The 16930-nt window shown below is 34.8% G+C and overlaps 1 protein-coding gene across 1 annotated transcript; it reads right to left on the bottom strand.

The window, feature by feature from the left end:
- Positions 1 to 11529: 11529 nt before the first annotated feature.
- LOC122308878 (protein CASPARIAN STRIP INTEGRITY FACTOR 2-like) lies at positions 11530 to 12601 on the bottom strand. The gene is made up of 3 exons (XM_043122154.1): positions 12371 to 12601; positions 12019 to 12080; positions 11530 to 11749 (listed from the first exon to the last, which is right to left on the bottom strand). The coding sequence occupies exons 1-3, from the start codon at positions 12450 to 12452 to the stop codon at positions 11618 to 11620; spliced, it is 276 nt and encodes a 91-aa protein (XP_042978088.1). The 5' UTR covers positions 12453 to 12601; the 3' UTR covers positions 11530 to 11617.
- Between the last annotated feature and the right edge of the window lie 4329 nt (positions 12602 to 16930).

The raw sequence follows: 16930 nt of genomic DNA, 5'->3' as shown, positions 1-16930 counted from the left end.
ACAAAATATGCAGGACATTTTCTTTTTTACTCTTCATTCGGACCACGAGCAAAGCAACAATCTTTTGGGAGTCAGATGGATGAAATGGGAGAATTATACACGGGCTTTCCACACGTAGAAATGTTGGGAAGTGCACACACACGACAACTGCATTTCAATCATCAAGGTCATGAAAAAGGACCTGCAGCGCACACTTTGACCAGCGTGCAGCATATAAACCATAAGTTTTTAAGGAAATCAGCCTTGGGACCGATGAGAGATGTAGTGGGCTTGGAAGTGAGAAAGAAAAAAAAGTCTTTTTAGAGAAAATACGAAGAAAAAGAAGAAGAATGGATGCTTTGTTCTTGGGGGGGGGGGGGGGGGGGGGGGGGGGGGGGCGCAGCGGACAGAGAGAGGGCAGGATTTATTTTTTTGATTGCACAGGGAGACTTCGACGGCTGGTTGGAGTTTCAGTAGAGAGAGGTAGAAGCAGGGCATAAACAGAGAGGACACTTGGGGCAGTTGTGGATTTTTTGGCAAAAAAAAAAAGGAAAAGAAAAGAAAAAGAGCTGTTGGAGTTGAACGGAAAGAAAAATTCTTGTTTTTCTGAGAGAGAGCTAAAATAAGGAAGGACAAGGAAATGAACGGCTGGTTTTTATTTTTCTGGGTGAGAAGAAAAACAAAGGAAGACGTGGGGACGCTAGCTTGGGCTTTTAACGAGTGAGAGAAGGAAAAAAAAGCTGGCTTCACGGCAAATAGAGGGGGTTCAATTTTTATTTTTCTAGATGTGAAGAAAAATATGGGAAGACGTTTGACGTGGCACGAAGGAAGATGGAAGGCTGGGAGGTTTTTCGTTTGGGGCTCTTATATCTTCTCTCTACTCTTGCTCTTTGGTTTAGATTATTTTTTTAGTGTTAATTTATGTGTTTTATTTTAGTTTGTTTTATGGAGGATATTTTTGTGATTTTCATAGCTCTTGTGTTACATATGGTTGGCTAAATTTTCGTACTAAGGTTAGAGGTGAAGTTTAATGATTTAAATATTATTTTCAGATCAACGTAGAATTTATTTTGTGAGCTTGATCAATTGAAGATTTTATTATTGGATGTTTTGATTGTCTATATATTTATCTTGATTCATTGTGATTTTCAAATACAGTGAATGCTTGAAAAAATTTCTGTGATATTCAAATGAGTTTGTGAATGTTATAATCATCAATTGTTCATACTTAATCATTAATGACTATTTTTTTGACCTTAAATGTTAAATCTTTTAATTAAACAGAATCATTATTCTAGTTTAATTGAAATAAATCGATTCGAAACAATATTCTAAATTATTAAACAGATTTTTGAAACCTTAGTCATTCTCCATATCGATTTATTTTATTATTTTAGTTTTATTCTATTACTTTAAAAATCTTCATCTCAATAATTTTCTTTTCTATTTGGTTACACGTTCATTTTAGTAATTTATTTTCATTGTTTGAGTTATTTTCTTTATCACATAAGTCAATCCATGTGGATTCAACCCTATTAGATACTACAACGTACACCTGTATACATGCGGGTAAAAATTGTACTAAATTTTTAGTTCACTAGTTTAAGTCAAAGTTTAGGCGCAACAATATGATGCCATATGTATGAGACCCAAAAATCATCATTTTCCCGAAAAGAATAATTTTTCACGCATGCCAAAAATCTCATTTGGTCCATTAATCCAATCCATTAAAGTAGTCCCACCATTTTCTCAGAAAATGGCCCAACAAAATCCATTAATCCAATCTCGCCATTTTTTCGGAAAATGACCCAATATCCATTATCAAAACCAGTATCCAATTTTAAACTATATGCACCATGGTCTCCCTTAGGAACCATCAGCACAACCTGGCTCCCTTCGTCACACCATGAGTAGCGACTATGCTTGTGATTTCGTAACAAGCAATGCCTAGTTCCGTGCCTAACACATTCGTAGCCAAGCATCCTCTAGTCCCCGCCTAGCAGAGAGGCCACAGAGTTGGCACGAGAGCATTACCATCCCGTTCAATCCCATTGTCGTCCAACAACAACCCAGGGGATGTCACTCAGTATATTGAGCTCCCTGAGTGATCAGAGGAGTTCCACCAAAATAATTCCCTATTTCGACTTGGAGTTGTGATACACACGCACCCAAAAATTCACTTTCACACTAAAACCCAATTTTTTATTCATATCCATGAATATGCATGCACTATGCAAAAAATCCAGTTTTCATTTTACAAACATGATCATGCGTGCACTATGCAATGCATGCGACAAGTCACAAAGATATCCAACAAACCCAACATCATCCAATCAACAAACAACTCCGTTCTTCATTCCAACCGACCCCTAAGCTCCTTGGACTTAGTCTGGCACAACAAACCAATCACAAATTATTTATTAAAGAATAAATATATTTAAATCACAAGAGTTGTTCAGGAAATATTTACAATACTATAAAATAACTTTCGAATAATCAATGAGTTGCAAAAGGTGGGGGAAAGGCAACGTCATAGTGTAAAATATATTGTGGCTGTAAGTCACAAAAGACCCAAATTTGGATGGGGACAAACGAATACTAGGGAAGGCTAGGGTATGACTTAGAGGTTTTTGTGAAACTAATGGAAGTGGTGATTGGTAATGGGTGGCAGTACAAACAGCGGTTGAAGGCATAAAAGTCTAAAACGGAAAGTGGGTTGGTTGAGCTTCATCGGTGAGACGGATTGGAGCTAGGGATGGGTGGGTTAGGAGGTTGGGAGGCCGGTGATAAAGTGGTGAAGAAATGGTGACCAACGGTGGAGGCATAAAACTATGCTGCTTGGAGAGGGGCGTGTGGGTTAACGGTGGGGAGGGAGGATTTGAAAACGAGTGGGGGAGCTCACCGACCGGAGGGGAAGAGAAAGGGCTGGGCAGTGATGGCCACGCCGGTCGGGGAAGAGAAAGGGCTGGGCAGTGATGGCCACGCCGACGGCGCTAGGGGTTGACAACAGAAATGAATGGAGAGAGAGAGAGAGAGAGAGAGAGAGAGAGAGAGAGAGAGAGAGAGAGAGAGAGAGAGAGAGAGAGAGAGAGAGAGAGAGAGAGAGAGAGAGAGAGAGAGAGAGAGAGAGAGACGTTGCTTACGGGGAGAAAGAAAAGTCGGGGAAAAAGAAGAAAAGAGAAAGAAAAAAAGAAAGAAGAAACAGAAAAGAGAAAAGAAAAAGAGGGAAAAAGAAAAAATGAAGGGAAATAAATGAGGTCCTACTTTCATAACTTGGGTCAATAAACTGATTCAACGAAAATTATTTTCAAAATAACAAGTTAAATAAAATAATTTAAATGTAGTGATTAAACAAAATAAAATAAAATAATGAAATCCAACAACACAATAATTTTAAAACCTAGAAATAAACTAATTTAAATTAAAAAGTAATTTAAATACAAAACAATAATAAATATCAAGAAAGTACGTTAAAATAATTTCACAACTTAAAAATCATAAAATAATACTGTAAAAATCACCTTTAATTTAAAATAAGAAAACCACTAGTTATAATAATTTTTAAAAAAATCACTCAATAAAAATACAAGTGAAAAAGGGATATCACAATCTTTCTATGATCGCACATGAAATGGAGCATAAGCAAGGACTACTGTGCCAATATAGGAGAAAAGTGCTGCTACACTATAATCCACTCCTTAAGTAGAATTATCGGGAATGGTGACCTTGAGTTTTCCGTGCTTTCAATTTTTTTCTAGAGAAATGTCACATGTATAACCATGAACACGACAAGTAGATGCATCAACTAGTAGATAATAGTATAATTAATTAATTATAGAGTTATTTAGACAAAAATATTAATATATAATTAATTATTATAGACATTTTCTTACTGGTAGGTGTCAACTAGCTGTCGTTCTTTGCTGTGTTAACTTGATTTTCTAGAGTGGATTCCTCGAGTGGGGAGTCCTCAATGGGTTCACGACTTGGACTTGGTAGATAAGGCACACTTTTTTTTTTGTCGTTTTGGTGGTGTTCTTGAAAATGACTAATATGATAACGAAAATTAATTAGAAGAAATTATGAAAAGTATAATATTCTACTACCACCTATATTGTAAAATATTTTTACTACTTTTATTCTTCATCTTCGGATGTATTTTCCATACTTGTTTTAGAATCTCCCTCAATAAGTACTTTGTTATCATCATCACCCTTTTCTTCGTCCTCCTTATCCACTTCCTCACCAAATTCTTCTTCGTCTTCTTCTTCTTCTTCTTCCTCACTTACTTGAATTAAATGATCATTTAATATAGACGGGTCAAGATGGAAGGGGGGGATATCATCTCTATACAAGGGGAGCAAATCGAGTGCACCGAGATCAACAAACAAGTTTATACCCTCTCCATCTTCTTGGTAGGCTTCTACAATCGGAGTGTCATCTTCATATCCACAATTCTTGTAATCCGCACTCATTCATGCTTCATATATATTTTGAGGGATAAATTTTTATATGACTCGCCAAGTTATCTCTCCGCTATTTTCATCAGCACTTTTTATTGAATCAATCAAGTAATAGACTTGGGTAGCTCGACAAGCCAATACAAATGGATCATCTTCGTACCATTTAGATGTAGTATTGACACTCGTAAAGTGATTATCCATATAAATTGAAAGTCAACCACCACCTAGATCCCACCAATCACATTTAAAGACATATGTTATCGTCCCACCTAGGTATTTTAATCCAATAATATCACGTATGACACCATAATAGCCAATATCATCTGTTCCATGACTCCCCTCGACCAACAAACCATAGTTTTGAATCTTTCTATTACGTTCATGGTCTAGAGTATGTAATCTATAATCTCGAATTGTGCATGCAGTGTATCGAAGTGCTCTATTTGAAAGACCATAGGCCAATGCATACAATTCGGAAGACACTGATCTGGGATCACGAGCATATTGCTCCAAAATCTATCAATTGAAATAGTATATACTTATTAAAAGTTACCTAGAGTTAAAAGTTTCAAAATCTAACATATATGTAATTTTTGTTCATACACATTGTTCAAACCATCTAGAAAATTCTTCCTTGTGTCTTGCCTCTATATTCTCTACGCCTTCCATCCTAAGTTTGTCTATGTACTTATTGTATATAAATGCAAATAAATATAATTGAGCACAAAAGTTATAGTTAAACTTTTTAAACTAGAAATGGTTGGAGGCATGCAATGACATACCTGAGATAGTCATCAATCTCCTGACAATTATTTAGCATGTACCACCGAACTTTACTCAACTCTCTATCAATTAAATCGTAACCTGTTTGTGCACTCAATGGTCGTACATTCTGAGAAAACACTGATAGATAGCTCACGAGGAGGCGGAGCAGTAAGATCAACATTTCGTTCATGATGATTAAATTGTGTCTCAACACCATGAAGATATAGAGAGCAAAATGTTAATCATTCATCGTGTATATATGCCTTTGCTATTGAACCCTCGGCTATGGCTTTATTCCCAACAGTGCGCTTCAGTCTACCCAAATATCTTTCAACTAGATACATCCAATAGAACTATGCTGGTCCACCCAACAGTACCTCTCGGGGTAAATGTATTGCTAAATGGACCATGACATCAAAAAATGATGGTGGAAAGATCTGCTCAAATTTATATAGTATAGTAGCAATGTTTTCTTCCATCTTCTGCAACATAGTTCAATTTACTACCCGAGCATACAAATCATTAAAAAAATACATAGTTTGGATATGGCGACACGTACATTAGATGTCAGCTTCCTACGAATTCCTACCGGTAATAACTTATGCAAAAATACGTGACATTCATGACTTTTCAAGCCATGAATTTTCTAGTTATCAGGGCTCACGTATCTATCGATATTTGAAGCATACCCATCTGGCAACTTCACACCTTGCAACTATTTGCAGAAGTCCATCCTCTCCTCCCTCGTCATCGTAAAACATGCATGTGGCATGACCACCTTGTTGCCTTACACCCGCAAATGTAGATTATGTTTATTTTTCATTTTCTTAAGATCTTTCCTCGTCTTGATTGTGTCCTTCATCATTTTGTTAATGCTCATTAATGTACCCAGTATATTATAACATATATTCTTCTCTATGTGTATTACATCCAAACTATGTCGTAACATGTAAGACGACTAATACAGCAAGTAAAAAAAAAATACTGCACTTTGTCCAATTCAATTCTGTTGCGCCTCGTTTTCTCTTTTTCTTTCCCCTACCTTTACCAAAATTATTCACTCTAACATGTACCGGTTGTTCCACTATCTCTTTTCTAGACAACTCATTTAGTACAATTCTGTCCTTTACTCTCCCATCAAATTTAGCACATTCTGTTCTCCATGCATGATTTGCTGGTAGATAACGTCGATGACCCATGAAACAGAGCTTCTGAGTATATTTTAACTACTCACTAGCAATTTCTTTATTACACATCGGAGACGCTATTCCCTTTAGTACTCCAATCAGAAAGATTCTCATATGCCGAAAAGTCATTTATCATCCACATTACCGCAGCATGCATCTGAAAAGATGTCGATGTGGATGCATTATAAGTTCTAATACCTGTTTCCCATAACTCTTTCAGCTCTTAATCAACGGCTGCATGTATATGTCAATGTCATTCACAGGTGATATAACTTGTACTCATATTCCCAAAAGGGTTGAATCTATCGGTTAGAGTCCCAGGCGCACATTCCGAGCTTCCATCCCAAATTCTGGGTATTGATCATCGAAAGAATGCCACGCAAGTGAGCCAGCTAGCTGCCTTATATATGAATCATCCTTAACTCTTTTCTCCTTTTGCCACCTCATATTGTGTTTGTTTTCTTACACACATATAGTCTTTGTAACCAAGGTCTCAAGGGAAAATATCGCAATATCTTAATCGGTATGTTTTTTTTACCCTTCCACCTTGACTCTCTGCATACAGGACACACTTGTTTTTCCTTGTTCACCTTCCAGAACAAAACATAATTATTCTTGCATGCATGTATGGACACTTACTCAAACCTTAATCCATTTCTCAACTGTTTCGTTTCATAAAAATTCTTTGGTAATGCAGACCCTTCGGGAGGCACCTCATTAAATAAGTCCAATACCATATTTATTGATTTTGTCGACATCCCATGCAATGACTTGTGAAGCAACCACACAATATATGACATTTTGGAATGCTTTGTATATCCTGGATAAAGCTCGTGCTTTACATCTTCTCACATTACAACGAAATTTTTAGAATCAGTCTCTCAACCACTTGAGGCATTGTCGTCAACCTCATCCATAAATATCTTCGCTCCAATGTCACCCAACATCTCCTTCATCACATCCCACTCATATTAAACGTAGAGGAAGACACTGAAACTTCATACTAAGCGTGCTCATTAGGAGTAACAAGAATGTGCAATACAGATAATATATCCTAAACTTTCCATACTGGACAATTCAGGAATTTGTGTATACCTAAATGTACACTAATTCCCAAACGGGTATAAGGTTATTTATGCAATATCTTCCTTAATAGAGGCTGGGGAGATATTTGCACATTGAGGGGGAAGGTATACCCCTCAATGGTTCGAGAGTTCTATATGAGGATGTGCTCCATGCCTCAGGATGCATCCTTTCATTGGATGTCATCGCCGACCACCTCGGGATTCGTCTAGTAATTGAGACATCAACTACAGTTGACTCTCAGACTTGCAATGCAGCTGTGGTTCTCACATCTACATCTACATCTACATCTGCACACGACACACTCGAGGCAGGTGAAGACACTTCTACTGGCCCAGTTGAGCCGTCATCAACTGGAGGTGCAGACTGGTGAAAGGCTGAGGGTATTGACCGTGAGACTCGAGTTGATGGTCGAGACGAGGATTTCTACATCCTCACTGGGAGAGACTGCATGTCGATCGAGAGGAAGAACACCTTCAACCAAATACATCTGCTACCTTTCTTCCGCATGTTGCAACTTATTGTTGCAACAAACGTGGATCCTGTGGCACATAAGACCACATTTAGTCAGACTTGAGCATAGTTTTTGATGCAAGTAGCACGTGGAGATCCCATCGATTTGCCACTACGCATCTTTGAGAGGATCTGTTATGAGGTGAGCATCGTCTCCACAGACAACCTCCCATACGGTGTCATCATTAGCTAATTATTACTTGATCGGAGTGTGCCAGTCCAACCGGATGAGTGAGTCACAGAGCAGATGAGCTCCCTCAACATGACCATGCATCGATGTAGCATTGGATAGGCAAGGGGGCATCCTCGATGCAGCTTGGGGCAGGTGTGGGGATTAGTAGTCAGCAACCGATGAGTACTTCTGCGGGAGATGCGCGGCCTGCTTGGGTGGATGCGATGATCTCACAGTTGACTGCACATATTGATCGACAGATCGTGGTTGTAGAGTAGCCTGTCGCCGAGATTGCCCATCGCATAGATATCCTCAATGACAAGGTTGAATCCTTGACTGAGGAGATACAGAGTATGAATTTCATGAACAACACGTTCATCTAAGTGTTGTTTACGAAGTTCTATCATATTTTGTATTTTGCTTTTAATATATGTAAGGAGCAATATTATTTAATATATCTATTATTTTTTAATTTCAATTCTTAATCTTCTTTAATATTAGATTTTTCAACTATAATACTAAATCACTGCACTTCAAATATATATAAATATAAATATATTTATATATAAATATATAATTATATTTTACAAATTGTGTATATATAAATATATATTAAAATTTTTTAGACTTATTCACAAATTATGCACTTTAAAAATCACATAAATTTTAAATTTGAGTCATATTTAACTTAAAGTTACAACTAACATTCAAACGTTAATTACTAACATTCAAACTTTGGCACCAAACCATTTCACATTCACATGTCAATAGCGTCAATGTTCGAACGTAAATGTAACGTTCGAACATAATTTTCATCTTTGTTTGAATGTAAAAAAAAAAATCTCATCTATCTTTAGTGACGGTTTCCAACAATCGTCACAGAAAATAGTAATTTTTAGTGATGGTTTGGGGACAGTCACAATTTCCCAACCGTCACTAAAAACATGTTATGATGTATGCATGTAGAAAACCTTCCGATCTTCCGCTACTTATATGTAAACTAAGGTAAATACAAAAATATGTAGAAATACATCTACAAGTACATATATGCTCGTATCAATTTGAGATATTAAGAAACTAACACTTCCAACAAAAGCAATGGCGGATGTATGCGTAATGTATAACATGATGTTCAGAGTTAAATAAAAGTTGAGATGAAATAAAAGTTTAAAGTTGAATAAAATATTATTATTTTTTAATATAATTTTTATTTTGAGATTTGAAAAAATTGAATTATTTATTATATTTTGTGTGAAAGTTTAAAAAAATTATAATAATTATACGAGATGAAATGAAAATCTAATCATAGAGAGAGAATCGATGGGGGTTAACAAAGAACACCTCATAAAAAAATTATTGAGTGGAGCACAATATTATTTTTAAAAAAAATTTAAGCTCTGCCAGGGTGAACACTATGACATTGAAAAATTCCTGAATATAGATATAATAGCACTGATGCACATCTTTTTTCTTTTTTTTTGTTCGCCCTTCTCCTTTCAGCAAAATTCAGTGCAATAACAACTACAATCTCAATATGTGATAGCATGCAGGGAGCAACCTTTTAAGCGGAAAAGGTCGCATATGTAGAATGGCGGCTTTATAATCTTGCTTGTCCAAGAAAGAAACCTGGGTGCAACGTACGCAACAGAACGGCTAACCCAATTGGAATTTGGAATAAAAGGCTAGATGAAAACAAAAATGCCTTGGAACTTAAAATGTCTCATGTGACATAGGGATCCCAATGTCACCCTAAAGTTACCCCAGGGATACCTACAAAAGTGGCCCACTCTTGATATATTAGTTAATAATTTCGAGCAAGGGTCATCAACTTTAGTTTAATGATCCATGGGATTGCTACAGAGAGACGTAGCGGTGAAATATCAAAGTGAGAGAAAGACTAAAAAAACTTTCTTCATAATAATGATGACCAACATTGTTGCATTGAGGTATTCAAATAAACTTTCATTGTTCAATATGGGCTCATGGAGGGCATCAGACCTCGCTTTGAGACTTCAAATATATAATATGCAGAAAGACTTTGGATAGTGGTAACAAAGGGAAACGAGCAGCATCATGAATTTCTAAACATAAAATAACCTCAACAGATTTGATGAATGGCAATGGAGCTCTGTGTCCATGTACACTTGCTACTTGGAGGGTCCAGTTCACATATTTTTTATCTGTAGTTCAAGTAGAGATCAGACTCTGTAAGAAAGCTATAAGACCAAAGCCTCAAAATAATTACAAGTCACTCCTATAATTCCTTGGTTTTTGTTGCTTCCAGAATGATGCCGAGGAACTAGAATTAGGAGTAAATTAAGAAAATCGTTTTATATGAAAATTGATTGGACAGAAAAACAGAAAAATAAATTAAATCACATTATATTATCTGTACATAGATCTACCAATTTCACAAGAAAATGCTACCAATAGACTTAGCCAGTCAAATTGAGTAATACAAACTGCATAAAGGTCTATGTTCAAACCAACCCTAGTTCATAATTTTCATAACTCATCACATTGATCAACTATGTTCAAAATCAAAACATGAGGAAGTCTATTTTCAGAAAGAGAAATGCTAGCTTTAGCTATACAATTATGAGCATAATTTAGTATTTTAACTGTAAACTTAAATGCAGTTCTACATCACAACTAATTTCTTTTTTTTTTCATCTGTGTTTTATTTATATATGCCCAAGTGTATCAAAATTATTACATGTCAAATAGATATTACGTGTCAACTTTTTTTCATTTTTTTTTTCCCAGAGCACTCGATCGAATATTTACTAGGTATGTACGTAGGTTTTAATCGAAAATATATTAGAACTTATATTATATATATATACACACACTTACATGAAAATTAAGCTATAGATTTCGGTCGTCTTCTCCCTTTCAAATCTTTTAGTGATATTTTTTATTATCCTTCATATCGTAAAACTTTTATTAGTACTACTTTCCCTGGCGTGCTTCTTTCATCAGTTTTTTTATTGGCTTTTTTTCCTCTTTTTTTTATTTAATTTTTTTTTGTTAATTACTACTGCCAAAACAATGTTGAGATCAAATAAAATAAAAATGTGTTTATGATCTTCACATCTGCAAATGATCAAGCTGACCCTGAATTGAGAAACTATATATATATATATATATATATATAGACACACACACACACGCAATACAAGCAAATTAACAAATGCATGAGGAGCAGACGCACTCGCGCGGATGTATGTCAAATCAACTCAAACTCGTTATATTGCAGATAGATTGGATACTTAATGCAGTACTTTATCTAAACAAGCTATATATATACATAACCCATTATATATGAGGGTTCAAAACTTAGTATATATGGTTTTTGTATGCCATGTAATATACTGGATCATGATCTAGTACTTCATTTATTTAGATACTATTGTCACTCCTGCACATGACTGCCAATCTTAATGACCAAAACATCAGTTGGGTATGAGTTTGAAAGGAGGCTTAACAAGAGCTGGTGCTGGATCGTATTTTCCATAGTCTTTGGTGTTGGCCCTAAGAAGCCTTTCATGGACAGAAATTATGTCCAGATCTTCTTGTGGTATTCCCTAGCCAGTAAAAACCAGACATTGAATCAGCAAATCTGAGGTTCTTGTGCATGTTAAACGATATTCATCACAGTAATTATACAAGATTAATGTACCTAGAATGTTAAAGTAATTTAGTGCTTTTCAAATTTGATTATTATTACAGTAATTCATCATCTGGTGCTTTTGATCGTGCACGCATCATATGAAATGGCTACAGAAAGAAAACAACCCCACCCAACACAAACAATGAAAGGAAGTAAGAAAATAGCGATACTCATTTCACTAACCTCATTAAGTAGTGCATCCGCTTCTTTAGCCAACTCACTGATGACGGGCATGGACAGTCGGACTGCAAAGGCAATTCAAACATAGAATTAATGGTGTAAACTTCTCCTCTTATGTTGCATATTTTAAACAATTTATATGCTTACTATAGAGTATATGCGTGCTTCAGATGGAAGTAATGCTCGTAAAAAGGGGGAAAACAGCTTATAATTTTGTTTACATGCCTTGCACTACTAATTTCAGCATCAGGAAAAGAAGATATATATAGATCAAGCCAATGGCAACTTTCTGGCCATGAGCAACTTAATAAAACTCTGACATGTTGGGGTGCTGAAACTCAAATTAAAGACCCACCTGCGAGACAAGTTGATAAGAGTACTGATGCCAAAATGAGGAAGAGGAGACTGGATTTCTTGAGAAGAATGATCAGACCCATTTGAGGACGCAATTTGTGTTCTGTAATTAAGCTCTTTTTCTCATGCAAGAGAATGGTTCCAATTAATGACGCTTCCTTGATACATTATAAGGAACATGAAATATATTACTCAGAGTGGGAGCCATGCATAGAGAGAAGCTGGAAATTGATAGTCGTTGATTAAAAAAGAAGGGTAGTTTCACTCCCTTTTAAATTTAATAATCAAACAAAAAGGGGAAGGAGACCACTTTCTGTTGTTGGGGCACTAAGTCTAAGAATTAGTTAGTGGAATCACTTAATTAGTTGATATGCTAATTTAAGATGATAATCCTCATGAGATGACGCCTAGCTAGTGAAAACTACCAGAATGCCCCCTCAATTTTATATATATAGCAAAACTAATTGCATATATGCTAATAATTAATAATTTCAACTTCTTGATTTCTATCAAAAGCGCCCAGCTAGCTAGTAGCATTAATGCAATGTATGGCATCCAGATGAAAGCTGGAACTAAATCGATATCATGCTAATTAAGACCAGGAGAAAATTATGATTTTCCATGCACCTCAATTGAAAAGTATCTGAGTCGTGCATATATCTATATATATATATATAGAATTAATGTACTTGGGGTACTGGGGTTGCCTCATCATGTATAGGCTTTCGGCTCATTCAGGGGAGCATGCATGTCATTAACATGTTAGCTAACTCGATCAGTTTGTTTGACCTAATATTAGTCGAGCCTAAAAAAGCTAGAACTTTCATAGAATCTTATATATTTGCCTCAAAATTATGCAAAATATTTATGTATGGAGCTAGAGCCTAGAATTGTATTTTCAGGTTTCAGCTGCTTAAGAATGACTTGTTGGAAAGGGGTGGAGTGCAAACTTGGAAAGCATGCATATTGCTCGTGATTAGTGGATTATTTTGCCATGCTATCTTTTAAAAAAAACATATATATTAGCTAGCTAGGTTGGTATAATATTATAGCTTTTGGGGATCATGACCGGTTTTCTTAATTATCGGTAACGACAAAGACAACGCACCAAATACCACTGATTAAAAGGACATGACTGTGGTGGAGAATAAAGAGAAGCACTGTACGTGGAGGTTTATTATAATAATCATGTCTTTGCTTACTTTTCTAACCAAGTGGTGCATTCATGCTAGGGCGGGCAGATCCCCTTAATTAATCAACTAAATCCTCATACTTATATATATATATATATATAGCATTATGTACTCAATTATGATGGAAATCCGAGTGTGAGATCGATCCATCATTGTGATATTTTGTCATTAATTTCAAGCATGCCTGCAGATCAGGCAAAGGATGTACGTAGTGATTTGTTCGATCCCACTTTTCATCAGTTGATGATCTGCCACTAATTAAAAGATCATGACATTAACCATTAACCTAATTTTGATAACTTTAATTAACAAGCATCTCCAAGCACTACTACTAACTTTCTTGATTTTGTTACGTACGTAGCCTCTGGATGCAGTAAAGCGAAACTTCTTGCCTTGGCCTTTATCTTCATGAATTGTCCATCCCTCATCAGTATTCTCTTTCTCCTCCTTTTTAGTTAACAAAAAAAAAAAAAAAATTGTTTGGTCAAAATCTCTAGACCTAAAAGTAAGAGAATGACAGAAAAAGATGATAATAATAATAATAATAATAACAATAATAATAATGGGTTAACATGAGTGGATCACAAAAATTTATATGCGCGCCGATCTTTATTTTTTCAGAACAAAGAGGAAATAACGAGGGTCATGCTCTATGTTTTCCATGATATCAAAATTATGACATTGTCGAATTCAGAATATTAGGAACGCAATTAAGAAGAATTTTACAAAAACTAATTAATTAATTGTGCTTCAGCTCTGTACATGATATATAGTTTTCCATATACTTATTTAGGCCCAACTTTTTACAGTGGCTTCCAAAAGACAACAGTTTGAGCCAATATGAAAATCCATCACGATTCTCCTATTAATGTTGCGCGCAGAAGATACGGATCAAGCAATGATTTTAGGATATAGGATTAAATTGATCAAAAGAGTTTTAAAACCATGGCCACAAACAAAACGTAATTTCAAATTAAAGTGATTTGACAGTGCTGCATACTTTAAAATATTCAAATCGAAATCAATGACCACAAGTGGCCGGAAGTGGTGTTGAAATTGGCAATTGATGAAACGTCTCTCTATGTGCATGCAGTGTTGGTTTGCGACCATATATAAGCAAAAAAAAAAAAAAAAAAAAAAGGACCTGGTGATTAGTTTTGTGTTTGTTGGGGGGGGGGGGGGGGGGGGGGGTTGGTTTGAGAGAGGTCGATATCATGCATGAGTTGGTCGTGCCTATGGATTCGACGCCCATATGGGGGGTGCTACAAAATCAACATCTATTGTTTGACATTATAAATTGAATGTTGATGGTACCGGCCAGTTTTGGTTATTGATACTCCTGATACATGATATGGGGGTTTTAGAGTGATTAGAAATGCCGAGGGTGTTCTCATTATTACAGGGTTATTGCAAGAAACTTATAAAGGAAGAGTAATGCTATACAACTTCCATACAATACATTTTTTTTTAATTTTTAATATTTTTTAAAGTTTATTTTTCTTAAATTAATTCAATTTTTATTTATTTATTTTTTATATATTAAATATTTGATAAAAAAAAGATAATAAAAACTAAAAAAAATATGACCTGTGAAAGTTGTCTAGACTTTTTCACAAAGGAAGAGCGTGAAGATAGATAGAAACACATCAGAAAACCTTAAGATCGGTCGGGCTAATAACCCACAAAAAACAGCCTCCAATAGTGGATTGCCACGTAGGCTTCACATATTAGTTTATGTGTGACCGCACCTCATACGATTTTGCAGGCATTTTACTTCACGCCCAAAACCCCCCGCACGGCGCGTCTCTATACACTGCTCTCTTCCATCCCTCTTCAGTCTTTATTGAAAACTTGGCTACGCTTTTGGGATTTTGGGTAACTTTTTCCTACCTCGATTCTTCAATTTTCATGTAAGATTTACTTCCAATTCTTGATTTCTAAACAATGACTTTGTGAATGTCAAGATTTGGTTCTCTTTCTAAAATCTTTGTATTGCTTCAAATTTTCTTAAAATGATAATGGAAGAGAGAGATGATGGCTCAAAAAGACCAAAAAGACCGAAACGGCAGTAAAGCAATATAAGCATGAAAAACAAAAGCTTTGGTCATTCTCTCTATTAAGGGGCTCTGAAATGTACTCTGCGGCGGCTTGAATGATAAGAGGGTGCTCATGAAGGATTCATTCCATTGGGTGTGATGTAAACCGTTGGATTTGGGTATGGAAAATTCTATACCCGATGTTATTATTTTATTTTCATTCTATTAAATATAATGTGATATATTTATTATTATTAAATAATTATTTATTATTATTTTTTTATTTAATAATAATAAATATGGTATATTTTATTTAATAAAATAAAAATAAGATGAGACTGGTGAATAACATTATTTGTTTAGGTATTGAAAAGTATTGTGAATAGTAATAAAAAGTACGTGAAAAGTAATAATAAAATATTAAATAATAAAAAAAATAAAAAAATAATAAATAATAATAAAATATATTAAAAAAATAATAAAATAATAATAAAATATATTAAAACATGTCGAGGAAGTTTCCATATCTAAATACAGAAAGTAGATCTGCTGATCTTATAGAAAGTAGATTTGCTGATCTGGCAGGCCAACATTAAGTATGTTAAGGACAAAAAAGCAGCCCAAACCGCTACGAAGCTGTTTCAAAATACTTTTACCGTCGGCCTAAATATATGCGGATCGCAAAAATGAGCTACAATCATTTAAAAAGTATGTTGCTAGTAGTCAAATTAAGGAGGTTAAAGTTTTGATCTTTTGATGGATTACTTTTTAAGGAAAATGTTAATTGAATCGATATATTTGACCGATTGAGTTTTTTATTTTATTTAATGATTAAGAAATTAAATTTTAATAAATTAATATTTTTTATGTTTTTTAAAAATATTTAAAACTGTAAAAAATGATTAAAATAAAATATTTTTTTTTTATTTTTTTATTTTTACACTGCATTGGTCATTTCGTACTCCATCGGTCTTAATAGCATTGTTTATTTTTTAAACACCTTAGTTTTTTAACTTTTTTGAGTATTTGTTATTGACTTCCTGCTCACTAAATCAAAGTCACCATTCACACTCCTAGTCATGAGCAAAAAAACATAAAAAAAAAAAAAAATGATATTTATAGTTATGGAATACCTAAGTGTCATGTAATCTCTTTTAAAAAAGTGAATATATATGGGATCAATATGAAAAAAAAATAATTTTTTTAATAATAGACCTTACTTTTTTTCAAAACGATTATGTGGTATTTGTGCAATCACGATTGTATTACTAAAAAAATAATTGAACCAAATCATTTACAACAGCCGCCGGCATCTCAAACAAAAACATAACA

This window comes from Carya illinoinensis, chromosome 5, assembly GCF_018687715.1.
Source record: "Carya illinoinensis cultivar Pawnee chromosome 5, C.illinoinensisPawnee_v1, whole genome shotgun sequence".
In the NCBI taxonomy this organism is placed as follows: domain Eukaryota; kingdom Viridiplantae; phylum Streptophyta; class Magnoliopsida; order Fagales; family Juglandaceae; genus Carya; species Carya illinoinensis.
Note: the sequence above shows the minus strand (reverse complement) of the source record. Positions and strands in the feature narration are given on the sequence as shown.

What these genes read in the sequence shown, in the direction of transcription:
- LOC122308878 (XM_043122154.1), bottom strand. Translation starts at nt 12,452, where the DNA reads ATGGGTCTGATCATTCTTCTCAAGAAATCCAGTCTCCTCTTCCTCATT. An exon ending in CTTATCAACTTGTCTCGCAG is followed by an intron (nt 12,081 to 12,370) that starts GTGGGTCTTTAA and finishes TTGCCTTTGCAG; the next exon opens with TCCGACTGTCCATGCCCGTC. An exon ending in CGGATGCACTACTTAATGAG is followed by an intron (nt 11,750 to 12,018) that starts GTTAGTGAAATG and finishes TTTACTGGCTAG; the next exon opens with GGAATACCACAAGAAGATCT.